At 37.5% G+C, this 12,559-nt stretch overlaps 1 protein-coding gene across 1 annotated transcript; it reads right to left on the reverse strand.

Moving 5' to 3' along the window:
* Positions 1-822: 822 nt before the first annotated feature.
* Positions 823-12,403, reverse strand: smtna (smoothelin a). The gene is made up of 9 exons (XM_079861389.1): positions 12,106-12,403; positions 11,717-11,870; positions 9,147-9,281; positions 8,965-9,040; positions 5,743-5,877; positions 5,567-5,630; positions 5,363-5,489; positions 2,891-3,042; positions 823-2,619 (listed from the first exon to the last, which is right to left on the reverse strand). The coding sequence occupies exons 3-9, from the start codon at positions 9,267-9,269 to the stop codon at positions 2,469-2,471; spliced, it is 828 nt and encodes a 275-aa protein (XP_079717515.1). The 5' UTR covers positions 9,270-9,281; positions 11,717-11,870; positions 12,106-12,403; the 3' UTR covers positions 823-2,468.
* Positions 12,404-12,559: the final 156 nt, after the last annotated feature.

A 12,559-nucleotide genomic window follows, 5' to 3' on the forward strand; every position in this document is an offset into this window, starting at 1 on the left:
TTAAATAGGGCTTATTCACCGTCTTTCCTACATTTAGATTGGTGGGCAAACGCATTTTTGTCTCAGTGCATGCATTGTTTTAGTTTGGCAGCGCCGCCGATAGCTTAGCTTAGCATAATGAATGGAATCCTTTGTTGCCAGCTAGCATGTCATGAGTAAAAGTGATAAAAATAAAAAAATTAAAAAAACGCATTACTTCTTGTGGCCTGCGTATTCACAACGAGTACAAATAGCGATGCAGATTAAGACTAGGCGATTTCCTAGGCAGATATTGACTTGGGACTATATTGGGGTGAAGCACAGGCGAAGCACTGCTACTTGGGCGCAGAGATATCACACTCACCACCAGTTCGTGTTGACTCTCATCCTCACGTCCTCAGGCTGTTGAGCGATCGCAACCTCCTCCTCCTGTCGTTCTATTTCCAAAGCACACAGCTCCTCTTCTGAAAACTCTGGTTCATAGAGGTATGGTTCTGGCTCTCAACTGTCTGAGAAGTCACCCTCCTCATCTCTCACAAAATCCGCCATGTTCATCGCCATTCACTATGTCTACTGTAGGAAAAATAGCCGGCTACTATTCACGCTGGTATGTTGACGGAAGTCGTGGGATTTCAGGTGTTGTGTGATATTTCTGCGCCAAAGTAGCAGTGCTTCGCCTGTGCTTCACCCCAATATAGTCCCAAGTCAATTTCTGCCTAGGAAATTGCCTAGTCTTAATCTGCATCGCTATTTGTACTCGTTGTGAATACGCAGGCCACAAGAAGTAATTCGGGGGTTTTTTTGGTTTTTTTTTTTATCACTTTTACTCATGACATGCTAGCTGGCAACAAAGGATTCCATTCATTATGCTAAGCTAAGCTATCGGCGGCGCTGCCAAACTAAAACAATGCATGCACTGAGACAAAAATGCGTTTGCCCACCTATCTAAATGTAGGAAAGACGGTGAATAAGCCCTATTTAAAAAAACAGTGGAGTGTTCCTTTAACACACTTGAAGTATAGGCTACTAAATTAGTCTGGCTGCAAGTATACTTTTTATTTTTTTTTCCACCAGGGATTAGTTTTCTTTTACCACAACAGTATTATTTTCTGAAGTAATTTCATGGCTTTTATTTGAGTGGATATTGACATTTTTGTCATGTCATTGGGTGCTGCGCTGAATTCGCAACTCAAAAAACTGAAAATATTTTATGTAAACAGAACACATTTTCCTGAGAATAGTGTTTTAATTAGTAATCAATTTATAGTTTTATTTGACTGTGTCCTCAATGTATTAGCTAGTGATTTGATGAATTTTGTGCTGTTCTTTGGTATTATTTGGTTTATCACTAAAATCCAATAATACATTAAATTGTGTGTGTGTGTGTGTGTGTGTGTGTGTGTGTGTGTGTGTGTGTGTGTGTGTGTACGTGTTAGTAAAGTGAAAAAAAAAAAGCACAGGGAAGAATGTCACATTTAATAATACTTGGCAAACAGTTGGTGAAGCACTGTGGGAGGAAAATAACACCCATAATTTAATCAAACCAGAACAGTGATACAGATTGACAGCAACTGTACTTGTATGACTAAAGATACTAATAATAGCCTACTTAAATAATTTTTTATTATATTTGAAAGTCATATTTTTATGGTGCACTTAAGTCATTAGCCATGCAGCGAATAAACTGTCAAGGACATTTTAAAAGCACTTACAAATTACCATTGGCCACAAACAAGACTTACAGGCATGTTACAGGCCTCGAGTGCCTGTCTCTCCCTGAGTGAGAGGTTTTATTGGACCTAATCTCTGCAGTTCTAGGGTCATTTTCTAGTACCAAGCAAGGGTTCAGTACAATGCACTTTTGATCCTGAACAAGATGAGAGTAACTGAAAACCATTCAAGCTGTCATATTTCACCCTATAAGCAAAATCAGGTGACACTTCTATTCTGAAGGAGACGAAAGAGACATTTCTGAGGCTTTAGACTTTGTTGTCCTTTCTGAACGCGTTTATATAATAGCAAAAGTTCCCTGTCTATATTTTTAAACAAACGATTAATCTGAGTTAAGAATAATTGTGCATTAGATCTCATGCCCTTATAAGCCTGATGTCTCTGTGCTGGAGTGCATTCAAAACAGGGAGTAGCAGTACCATAAAAAGCCTTCTGCGTATCAACCACACACACACACACACACACACACACACACACACACACACTTTCACACAATCTCTAAGCATAGACTGAGATTAATGCATGTGTAATCTCACTGGAATGCGCTGTTTCAGAGCCCCAGCTGTACCCTAGTGCTAAACACGCAGGTTATAATCCTCGTCCACTGCATGTGCTTTTATGAAACAGAGAAGAGCATGAGTATAATAGACTATCTGTCTGATCTTAGGTAAAAGCTGCAGGTCAGGTCACATGTGCGCTATGTTGTGTACCTGTTGTGGCCCATTGGTCATTTACAGTGAAAACGCTCAAAAAAGTTTCTATGGCATCTTCTTTTTAGTCTTGACGAGGCCTTTCTCTACTAGGCAGCGGTAGAACTCCTGGATATACGTGTACACACACTTCCAGTCGGGCTCTCGCATCCGCATCAAGTCGTCAACGTCCAGCAGGGGAGGACAGTCAGCTAGTCTCCTAAAAGTAATTTAAAAAGTTGTTAAATACATTATAATTTAAGTATAATATAATTATTAAGTATAATTATAAAATGAATGATATTAAATAATGAAATATATTACTATTATTAATATTAGGAAATTGTTATAAATTATGTAATTATTATAATATTTATTTTGTATTATATTATTTTATATGATTACAATTTCGTTATTTTTCGGGCGATATATAACTCAGACATTTCTTCATGTGATGCAGATGAGGATGCAATATTAGTGTCATGTCTTACTCTGCAGTCTTGAACGCCTTCTCAAAGTTGGCCCTGCGATCATAGGGGTCGAGAGTGCAATATTCAAAGCCCTCAGGGAAAAACCTGTGCACCAGGGCACAAAACGCCAGACCGTCTGCCCAGCTAGAGGAGAAATTTTGGATTTTCACACCCTAAACATAGAAACAAGTATAAGAACACTTTTTTTTTTTTTTGTTAAATCATATTTTGTTTCAAGAAAATGAAGCTTATTTTTAAGACCATTAAGGCCCTGACATACTCAGAGCAAAGTTCTTTTTCATTCTACATGTTGGGGAAAAACGAAGCTTGAAATACGTGACAGGTGGTATACTGTTATTGAACATCCTGACGGCGCCCACATTTAGATAAATGATTATGTAAGTGTTGCACGCTTTTCTCTCTATAACAAAGTAAACACACAACTAAAATGACAGTGGTGAGAAAACAACAGTTAAGAAAGCATCTGATCATAGTGATGTGGATGTTTGTCTGAGCTCTGCAATTCAGTTCTCAAGTCATGTCACCACATTTTTTTATATAACACTTTATACAATAGATTGCTTTAATAGAAGTCCCCGTGGTGAAAATCAAGCTTTTAATGCTGTTTATATCTCTATGTGGTGTTTTTAATGTGCTGTAAGACAAACCATACATGTGCAAATTCATAAGTCAAGAAGTTGCAAGCGTTTCTGATGATTGTTACACCGTGTCCTAACCAGACTCGATGCGAAAAGATTCCAGCGACAAATAATTTGTCTGTCCACACTAGACACAACGCGACTGCGAGATGCGTCGAAATCATAGGGTCGAAATCAATCAAAACCCACAGCCAATCAGAACAGTGTGTGGGCGGAGTCTCGCTGCGAGTGCACGGCACCAGAGAGTATTGACAGCACTCGCAAGAAAATGGGTAAGTAGCCTAGGCTGCATAATCAAATTCACAAATATTACACCATTTAAACATTATTAAAAATACATTGGTTACTGAGTTACTAAAACAATCTTTGTCAAATAATACACTTGTTTGTTCACAGTTTGAACGTTCTTGTTTCCATTTGTTTCATTTCAAGATCTGAGGTGGATTATCCATTGTTGCTTTTACAGCTACAAAGCTGGAGCACTAAATGATATTCAAAGTCACATTACACACTTTTAACATTAAATAAAGCACATAAACAGTACCTGAGATTATCATTGCCACACAAAATAGAAACTGTTTCTAAAATAGAAGCATTGTGTGTCGCCGTCGCGGCTGGTTAGGATAAAAACTCTGATTAACATGGAAAAGAGACCTTTTATCGCGTGTCGCGGCGTCGCGGCGCGTGTAGTTAGGACACGGTGTTAGAAGGCAGACTGAGATGGTGAACGGTAACATAGTTTGTATAACATTATCAACACATTATTAGCTGTTTGATAACATAGTCAAGCAAAAGGCTTATCGTATAAATTACCATTATGACGTTGTAAAGAGAGATACCATTGTGCAGCGTTTACTACAGAGACTGTAAAAAATAGGTTTACTACAGTAAAGTTGGCCTAGTGAATCTGTGAGCTGGTGTGAGTGAGTGGAGGCGGGGCTAATTAGCATATACATGGCTCTGCGTAGATTAAATTAAACAAGGGTGTATATTCACATTCAAGGTATTTTAAGGCATGACGATTTTTTTTCACAGGAAAAACATTTTGTCATTTTGGTGATCAGAGATGAGTTTTAAGGGATACAATTATTAACTACAGGGGAACTTTAAAGAAAGCAGCGAAAAAACTGTGTCAGTGTCTGAAATGTTTTGATTAGAATTACAACTTCAGTTTCTACTATAAATCAGCTCTCCTATTACGTAATCACCACAGACCAATGGTTGTTCAAAGGTGTTTACCAGCCAGATCGAAGTCTTTCTGGAAAGTTTGCTTTGGCAAGCTGTTAACTCCTGTAATGAATTCCAAACGAACTTAGTTTTGGCCCAACTTTGTTCAAAATGACATCACACCAGTTTGTTCTTCGATTACGCTTGAAGTATATCAGGACCTTTAAGGTTATTTTGGGGTTTTCCCACCAGCCTCCTAATTTGCATTGTAATAAAGCAAATAAAAAAGATATAAAGTATTAAAGCATTTGTTGTAAAACAATTATGCTGAGTTAGATTTGATTAAAAAAAACATTACATTATTTTTTGCAGTAATAAAGTAAAAAAGGGAAAAAACGGTCTTACAAATATGGTATTAAAAAAAATAGTAAGCATTACAGTAATGAGAATGAGATTGGAAAACGAGCTTAATTGTCATAAAAATATCAAAATGCAAAAGAAATCCTTACAATAGGTTTGATTTTCTTTTCTTCTTTTATATTTTGGGGTGAAATGTGATCTGGACATGTTTCCATGAGATTCACGCAGGGAGGGTTGCAGAGCCAGAGAAATGTATAGCAAAACAGAAACTGTTTGATTTGATCTTATTTGCTCTCTTCAGGCCCACCTCATATGGTTCAGTCTTGACACGACACCAGTCCAGCAGCATCTGTTTGACATCTTTAGTGTTTGGCCCCCCGACTGCCGAGCCGCCCGGCACTTTTTTATCCCTGGCCACATGGGATTGAGCAGGGCTTTAGGAGAAAAAATAAAACAATCAGACGATGGGATTCATCCCTGTCATCCTGCCAGGCCTCTAGGAATGACTCACCTGCTCACAGTTTTTGAAGAGACAGTAGAGGTTGGTGTTGAAAATGTTTTTGCCTGAGCCGTCTCTGTACCGAATTGAAGTAAAAAGAGAAAGGGGAGGTTATCAAAGCCTTGCAGTTAGAAGAACTGCAGTAAACGTACATAGTGTTCAGATCCTCAAGAGTATTGGTTACTCACTGTGTGTGTTGAACTGAGCGCCGCTCGGGTTATTAGCTGCTTTCTGGTCCTTATTCAGTCCAGCAGCTGTCTTGCCTCCGCTACCCTGCTGACGCAGGTTCTCCATCCGGGCCGCCCGCTCCCTATCACGCCTTTCTGAGAGAGATAGAGACGAGAGGAGGACATTTTTCACTCACAAAAAAGAATAAACAAACTATCGTGTTTTTCATTCTGTATAGAAAAGTTAAACAAATACTAGTAGTGGTTTATTCTGTTGAGTTTACTTCCTGTGGTTGTTTGTGTAATAGTAATGACTCTTAAAGGTGGAATCTCATGAAACCTGTCAAGAACATGTCTGGGTTATATTTATCACAATACTGTTCAAAAAGTTTGAGGTCAGTAAATGTTTTATTTTTAAAGAAATTACTTTTATTGAGCATGGATGCATTAATCAAAAGTGACATTTATAATGTTATAAAAGATTTCTAATACAAATAAATCCTTTTTTAAACTTTCTATTCATCAAAGAATCCTGATTTTTTTTTTTTTTTTATCACGTTTCCACAAAAATATAAAGCAGCACAACTGTTTCCAACATTGATAATAATGAATGTTTCTTAGGGATGCACGATATGATAATTTATAATGTTATCGGCCCAATAAGAAAATTAGGCCGATATCTTAAAGCCGATAAATAATGGATTATTTCCTTCAGCTGAGACACTTCAAATGTGCACTGTTCGTCATGATGGTTTTGAATTGCTTGAAATATGATTGAAATCATTTCAAAAAAGGAAAATACAGTTAAGTGCAACATGTGCAGCGCAAGTCTGTCATATAAGCTACATAAAATTATAATGAGAACGTTATAATTGTGTGCTTGGGACATAGCTTTTAATGGTGAGATTTTTGTTTTTGTAACCAGGCTCTCAAAGTTTTTATAAAAATTTGGATTTAGATTTATCGGCCAATATATCGGTCATCAGCTTTCGAATATAAAGAATTATCGGTTATCGGTAATATTGGCCACAATTTTCATATCGGTGCATCCCTAATGTTTCTTGCACATCAAATCAGCATATTATAATGAATTCTGATGTATCATGTGACACTGAAGACTGGAGTAATGATGCTGAAAATACAGCTTTGATCACAGGAATAAATTACATTTTAAAATATATTAAAATAGAAACAGTTATTTTAATTTTTTAACGGTTTTAATAATATTTCACAATATTACATTTTTTACTGTATATTTAATCAAATAAATGCAGCCTTGGTGAACATAAGAGACTTCTTTCAAAAATCTTAAAAATAATTTACGGACTTGAATAGATGTTTTGCATTGTTGCATTATTTTCGTGGCATTTGACCTCTGTCCACTTTTGAAATTACTGTAATAAAAAATATAATTTTTATAACTGTACAGAAAAAAAAATCTTATTTTATGTATCATCATATATTATTAAAATAGTTTTTTATTTTACATATTTGTTACTGACTTTAACATGTTTCTTAATGCTGATTTTAATTGTACATTTTTTTTATTAGTCATTTTTAACAGTATCATAATGCTGATAATAATGAATATGATATTGATGATGAGATTAAAGGCACACAATGCAGTTTCTCAAACAGTGACCCCTAGAGTCGCTGTGGAGTACTTGTATTTAACGTTACTGTCGTAAAACCACTTACGCAGAGCTGTCTCTGCACTCGTCCGACTGCGCTTTCTTCGTCTTCTTCGCCGACTCTGCCATGATTCACGTCTGAAATGCGTGCTAGTGTCTTCCATAGAGGCTGCTTCATATGTTGTTGATGTATGTGATGCCGTGCTGTAAAGCAAGTCATGATTCTCGCGAGATTTAGCAGGGCGCCACCTCTCAAACCTGCATTGCTGGTTTTGCCAGCGGCGTCCCCTGCTGTTGGAATGATTCGCCCTACTACGAGTTCGTTTACCATCGAAATGATTTCGAAGCTGTTATATTAAAGGGATAGTTCACTTTGAAATAAAATTTTGGTATGTTTTAGCTTACCTCAAGGGCATCCAAGATGTAGGTGTCTTTTTTTCCGCAGTAGTTTCAATTTTGATATTTTTAGGTCAAACCGTTCTTGTCTGTCAGTCATTTCATGCAGGTCTATGGATACTGTCTCAAAGACAGTACGTCCAAATGATCTGAGGGCTCGGGCGGGTATAGATATATACACTAGATGTCGCCTTGGCTACTGCAGTTCATTGGAACGAAACCGTAGCCAAGCGACATCTAGTGTATATATCTATACCCGCCCGCGGGCAGGTATAGATACACTAGATGTCGCCTTCGCTACTGCAGTTCATTGGAACGAAACCGTAGCCAAGGCGACATCTAGTGTATATATCTATACCCGCCCGAGCCCTCAGATCATTTGGACGCGGCTGTGTTATAAGAGCTAAAAACGATATAAATACTGTTCGTTTTTTCACACAAACCGCTCGTTTCGTGTCTTAGGCCATCAATGTGTACTTACGATGGGGAATTGTTTAATTTGGACGATGGGGAATTGTTTTAATTTGGACTTTGTGCATGCTCTTTGAGACAGTATCCATAGACCTGCATGAAATGACTGACAGACAAGAACGGTTTGACCTAAAAATATCAAAATTGAAACTACTGCGGAAAAAAGACACCTACATCTTGGATGCCCTTGAGGTAAGCTAAAACATACCAAAATTTTATTTCAAAGTGAACTATCCCTTTAAGGTACAAATCTTGCATAGTGTGCCTTTAAGATAATGAGACTCCAATGGGGAAATAACACTGAGAATAATGAGAACTGTCTAGATTTATTACGATATGAGAATATTGTATAATACAACAATATAATCCTTTAAACCCCAACTTTTTTTTTTATTTTCATGACATTTTATCACATTTTCACCCAAAATTGTCATTATTACAATGCAAAAAAATTGCAATGATGCAATGATAATAACCCTGTCCAGATGCTTTTCCCCACTTATAATTACCATAAATACTAAAGACAGCAGCACAAACCATGAATTATGCTAACATTAATGTCATACAAAAAAATGCAAAATATTCTTTATGCAACACTTTTTTTTTTTCCTTTTGATATTGATCCAGATTCTTGACAGGTTTTAAAATTCACCAAAAAGCATGTCGGGAATCAAGTTAGACTTAACAAAATGTTTGAATTATATATATTGAATATGTGGCATTAGGGACATGACCCACTCCTCACCCCTCTTTCTCTTGAGCAGTTCTCTCATGGCTGCCCGGATCATTTTCCTCTCCTCGAAATCCACAGCCTTATCTAGCTATTACATGCAATAAACAAAAGGGAAACACACTTTCCTAAATATGGTCAAGACAAACCACGATAAAAAGCCCGCTCCACTTGTAGCGCCTATTGTTGCCTCTTACCATATTATTGAGGATCTCTTCATCCTCTATAGCTGCCAGCTGTTCGACTGTCAGTGGACCCGTCATATCAGGTTCAGGTTGCTCTTTGATACCTGCCTTTAATGTTCCCTTCTCACCCTCCATCTTTAGTGACAGCTGGGACAGAAGGAGGAACAGGAGGTGTTGATGCAGCCACGTTACGAGATGTGTAAATCTCCATGTGTGCGTGGGAATGAGGGAGTACGTATACGGAAAGGAAAAATGAAGGAGAGATGTTCTGAAAGCTTTGTGTGAGAACTTCTACGGGGATAGCAAGATAGTCTGTAGCTACTAAACGCTGATATAACTAGTCACAGCCAAAGGGTTTGAGCGGCTTCTGAACAAACAGGTTTCATTATAAAAAATATTTAGCGTGATTGTTTTCTCACAGATTAAATGTCACGCTGCTTCCAGCCACACATAATGATGACTGTGTGCATCAATATAAATGGAAAAGGACATTTAAACAGCAAAAATCCAAACATTCATCTCAACATAAACAAAAACCATGTTGGTTGGCGCTGACATTAACCATGCAGAAGCTTAGGATATCTGTCACACCTTCTTCCTGTCATCCTGTAAACCAACTGAGATCCAAACACAAACAAAGAGATTTATGAGTGGAGACTATTTACAGGGATGAACATTCTGTCATAATTTTCATGTCGTTCCAAACTTGTATGACTTTTCTTCTGTGGAAATAACATATTTTGAAGAATGAAAACTATTTCTTATCCATTTCATGTGGTCCAAAAAAACACCATTTGACTTTCACTGAATGAAAAAACAAACAAACAAACAAACAAAAGAAAGACCTTTTTAAAATATCTTTTTGTATGTGCGTGTGTTCTACAGAAGAAAGTCAGTCATACAGGTTAGGAACAACCTGAGGATGAGCAAATGATGACAGAATCTTCATTTTTGCCTGAACTATCTCTTTAAGTAGGGATGCATGATCGCCACCATATCAGTATCGGCTGATATATGTTCGCTTTTAATGTTAACGTTATCGGGCCAAAAAGAAGTTACACGTAAGGCATACATACGTCATATAGGCTACATAAGATTAAAATGAGAACATTATAATTGTGTGTTTGGGACATGGCTTTTAATGGTGAGACTTTCGTTTTTGTAAACAGAGTCTCAAAAATGATATAAATATTTGGGTTTTAGATTTATCAGAAAAAAATATCGGCTATCGGCTTTCAAATATAAAGAATTATCGGTATCGGCCAGAATTTTCATATTGGTGCATCCCCATCTTTAAGACTGAGATTAGATAGAAAATATCAAACCAAGTGGCATTTATTTTAAAGAAAGATAGTACAAGTGCACTTTTTAAGCAAAAAAGAGAAATTCTTTGGTTTTAATGATAAAACAATACATATACTGTTTAAAATGAAGTATTTGGGTCTACGGAAAATATGAGAAGGGAGGAACATTATTTCAATGCTTTTCAAACTCTGCATGCGTTCCCACTAGTTATTCTCTAAAATTATTGAGTTGCACCAAGAAACTTTGTATTTACTCACAAAAGCATTACAAATATACCAACCTCATATTATTTCCAGCAGCAGTTTTGTTTTTGGTCACAAAAGTTTTAAGTTTCCCTGAGATACTTTGCATGCGGCCACAAAAATTCTATGTTCACTAGCAAAAGCACTGAACTAAAGTTTTTCATTCCACCTTATATAACATCTATTATCCATTTTTGCATTCTTTTGTGAGCGAATGCAAAGTTTCTTGGGGGAACACAAAAGCTGATTAAACTTTGATGGTCCACTTTAGACATTTTACTAATAAGTAACTTGTCAACTAACTGCCATTAGAGTATAAGTAGACTGTAGTAGACTGTTAGGTTAGGGTTAGGTGTTCAAGTAGAAGAAGTTGCCATGTAGTTGCAAAGTTACTTGTAGTCAGTAGAATGTCTGTTGATGGAGCATCAAAATAAAGCGTTAGCATATAATAAGCAGACAGTCAACTAATACTCAAATGACTGTTAGCTGACATGTAGTTGCAAAGTTACTTGTAGTCAGTAGGATATCTAAAGCGGACCATTAAAATTAAGTGTTACCCAAAAGTTTTACGAGCAAACTCAAAGGCATTGGAATATAATCTCATATTTCCCCCCCATCACCATGTCCCTTAAGGGGCTCCATAGTTGTCAAATGTTAGAGGATCATCTTCACAGTCAATGTTATAAACTAAATAGTTACTCTAACAGGACACCTGTGTTGACCAGACAAAGTCAATGAGCCTCAAGTGTCCAGATGCTCTTTGCTGCTGTATGTCAGCATGTGTTGGGAATAATGTGTGGGCTGAAGCTAGCAGAATGGGTAATATTGTTTGTGGATGCCATAATACAGTTTTACCCTAATAACACATAGTAATGTTGGTGGAATTTATATAACCGCTCAATAACAATTTGCTCTTACACTGGTGTAATAGCTGTTATGCAATCACACAATCATCATAAATGGAAATTCATCAGAAAAACAACTAAATTCTCCTAAAATCTGGCAAAATAAGAAGCATATAAAGATGAAGCTCACCAATCTCACTGCGGCTGTCCAGAGGAAATGTCTTGCGGTCTGATCTAGAAAGGTCACATTCACTCAACTCAACTCAACTCTGATGCTGGAGTGAGTGAGTGAGTTTTTCAGAGCCACCGTGAGCCACTCCCACCCCGACCCTCATCACCCTCTCCTGAAGGGACCAGGAAAAACGTGGAATCAGTAGAACGAGACATTAAGTATTAGTGACTATATTTTGGCACTGCTTGTTCTGATCTCTCTCTACTGTCAGCTTTGCCGTATCTACTACTTAGGAGATAACAATGCGTCATTATTTTATCTAAACACTGTCACTTAAAAAGTGCTATCAGGGTTTTTATATATTTAAAAACCAGAGGAAAGGAGACGTTGAGATAAATGGTGCTCACCCAGCATGCTTTGTGATGACAGTGATTGCATAAGCATGTGGCCTGGCTCTACGCAGAGCTAAACCGTGAATGACTGGACAGACGGAGAACACTGCCTTATTAAGGCATAACAAGAATGATGTTGCCTCGAATCGGCTCCATGTTTACACAGGTCGGACACATCCGTTTCTCTCCTCTGCAGACGTAAACATGCTTGTCGCAGTGCTGATCTGCAAAAGCTGAGGCCAGAAATGTCACTGGCACATAAACATTTTCACACTCACACCATTAGTATGACTTTGATAGAGGCGTTCTGTGTGTTTAATGAAGGAGTGTTTGGCTCCACCTAGTGGTGGCCGATGGTTATCGTAATCTTTTGCTGGCAGAAGTGAGCTAGCATGACATATGGAAACAGTGAGGGCGAAGGAAACCTTGGCTTAGACTGGATGTCCAGTGAGTCATTCACTAATGAGAA

The sequence above is a fragment of the Squalius cephalus genome (genome assembly GCF_949319135.1).
Source record: "Squalius cephalus genome assembly, chromosome: 24".
NCBI lineage: Eukaryota > Metazoa > Chordata > Actinopteri > Cypriniformes > Leuciscidae > Squalius > Squalius cephalus.

Excerpts from the sequence above, each read along its gene's own strand:
- smtna (XM_079861389.1), bottom strand. The coding sequence starts at position 9,269 with ATGGAGGGTGAGAAGGGAACATTAAAGGCAGGTATCAAAGAGCAACCT. Across the intron at positions 5,631-5,742 it reads CGCTCAGTTCAACACACACA|AGACGGCTCAGGCAAAAACA; the intron begins GTGAGTAACCAA and ends AATTCGGTACAG. Across the intron at positions 2,620-2,890 it reads AAGGCGTTCAAGACTGCAGA|GAGACTAGCTGACTGTCCTC; the intron begins GTAAGACATGAC and ends AATTACTTTTAG.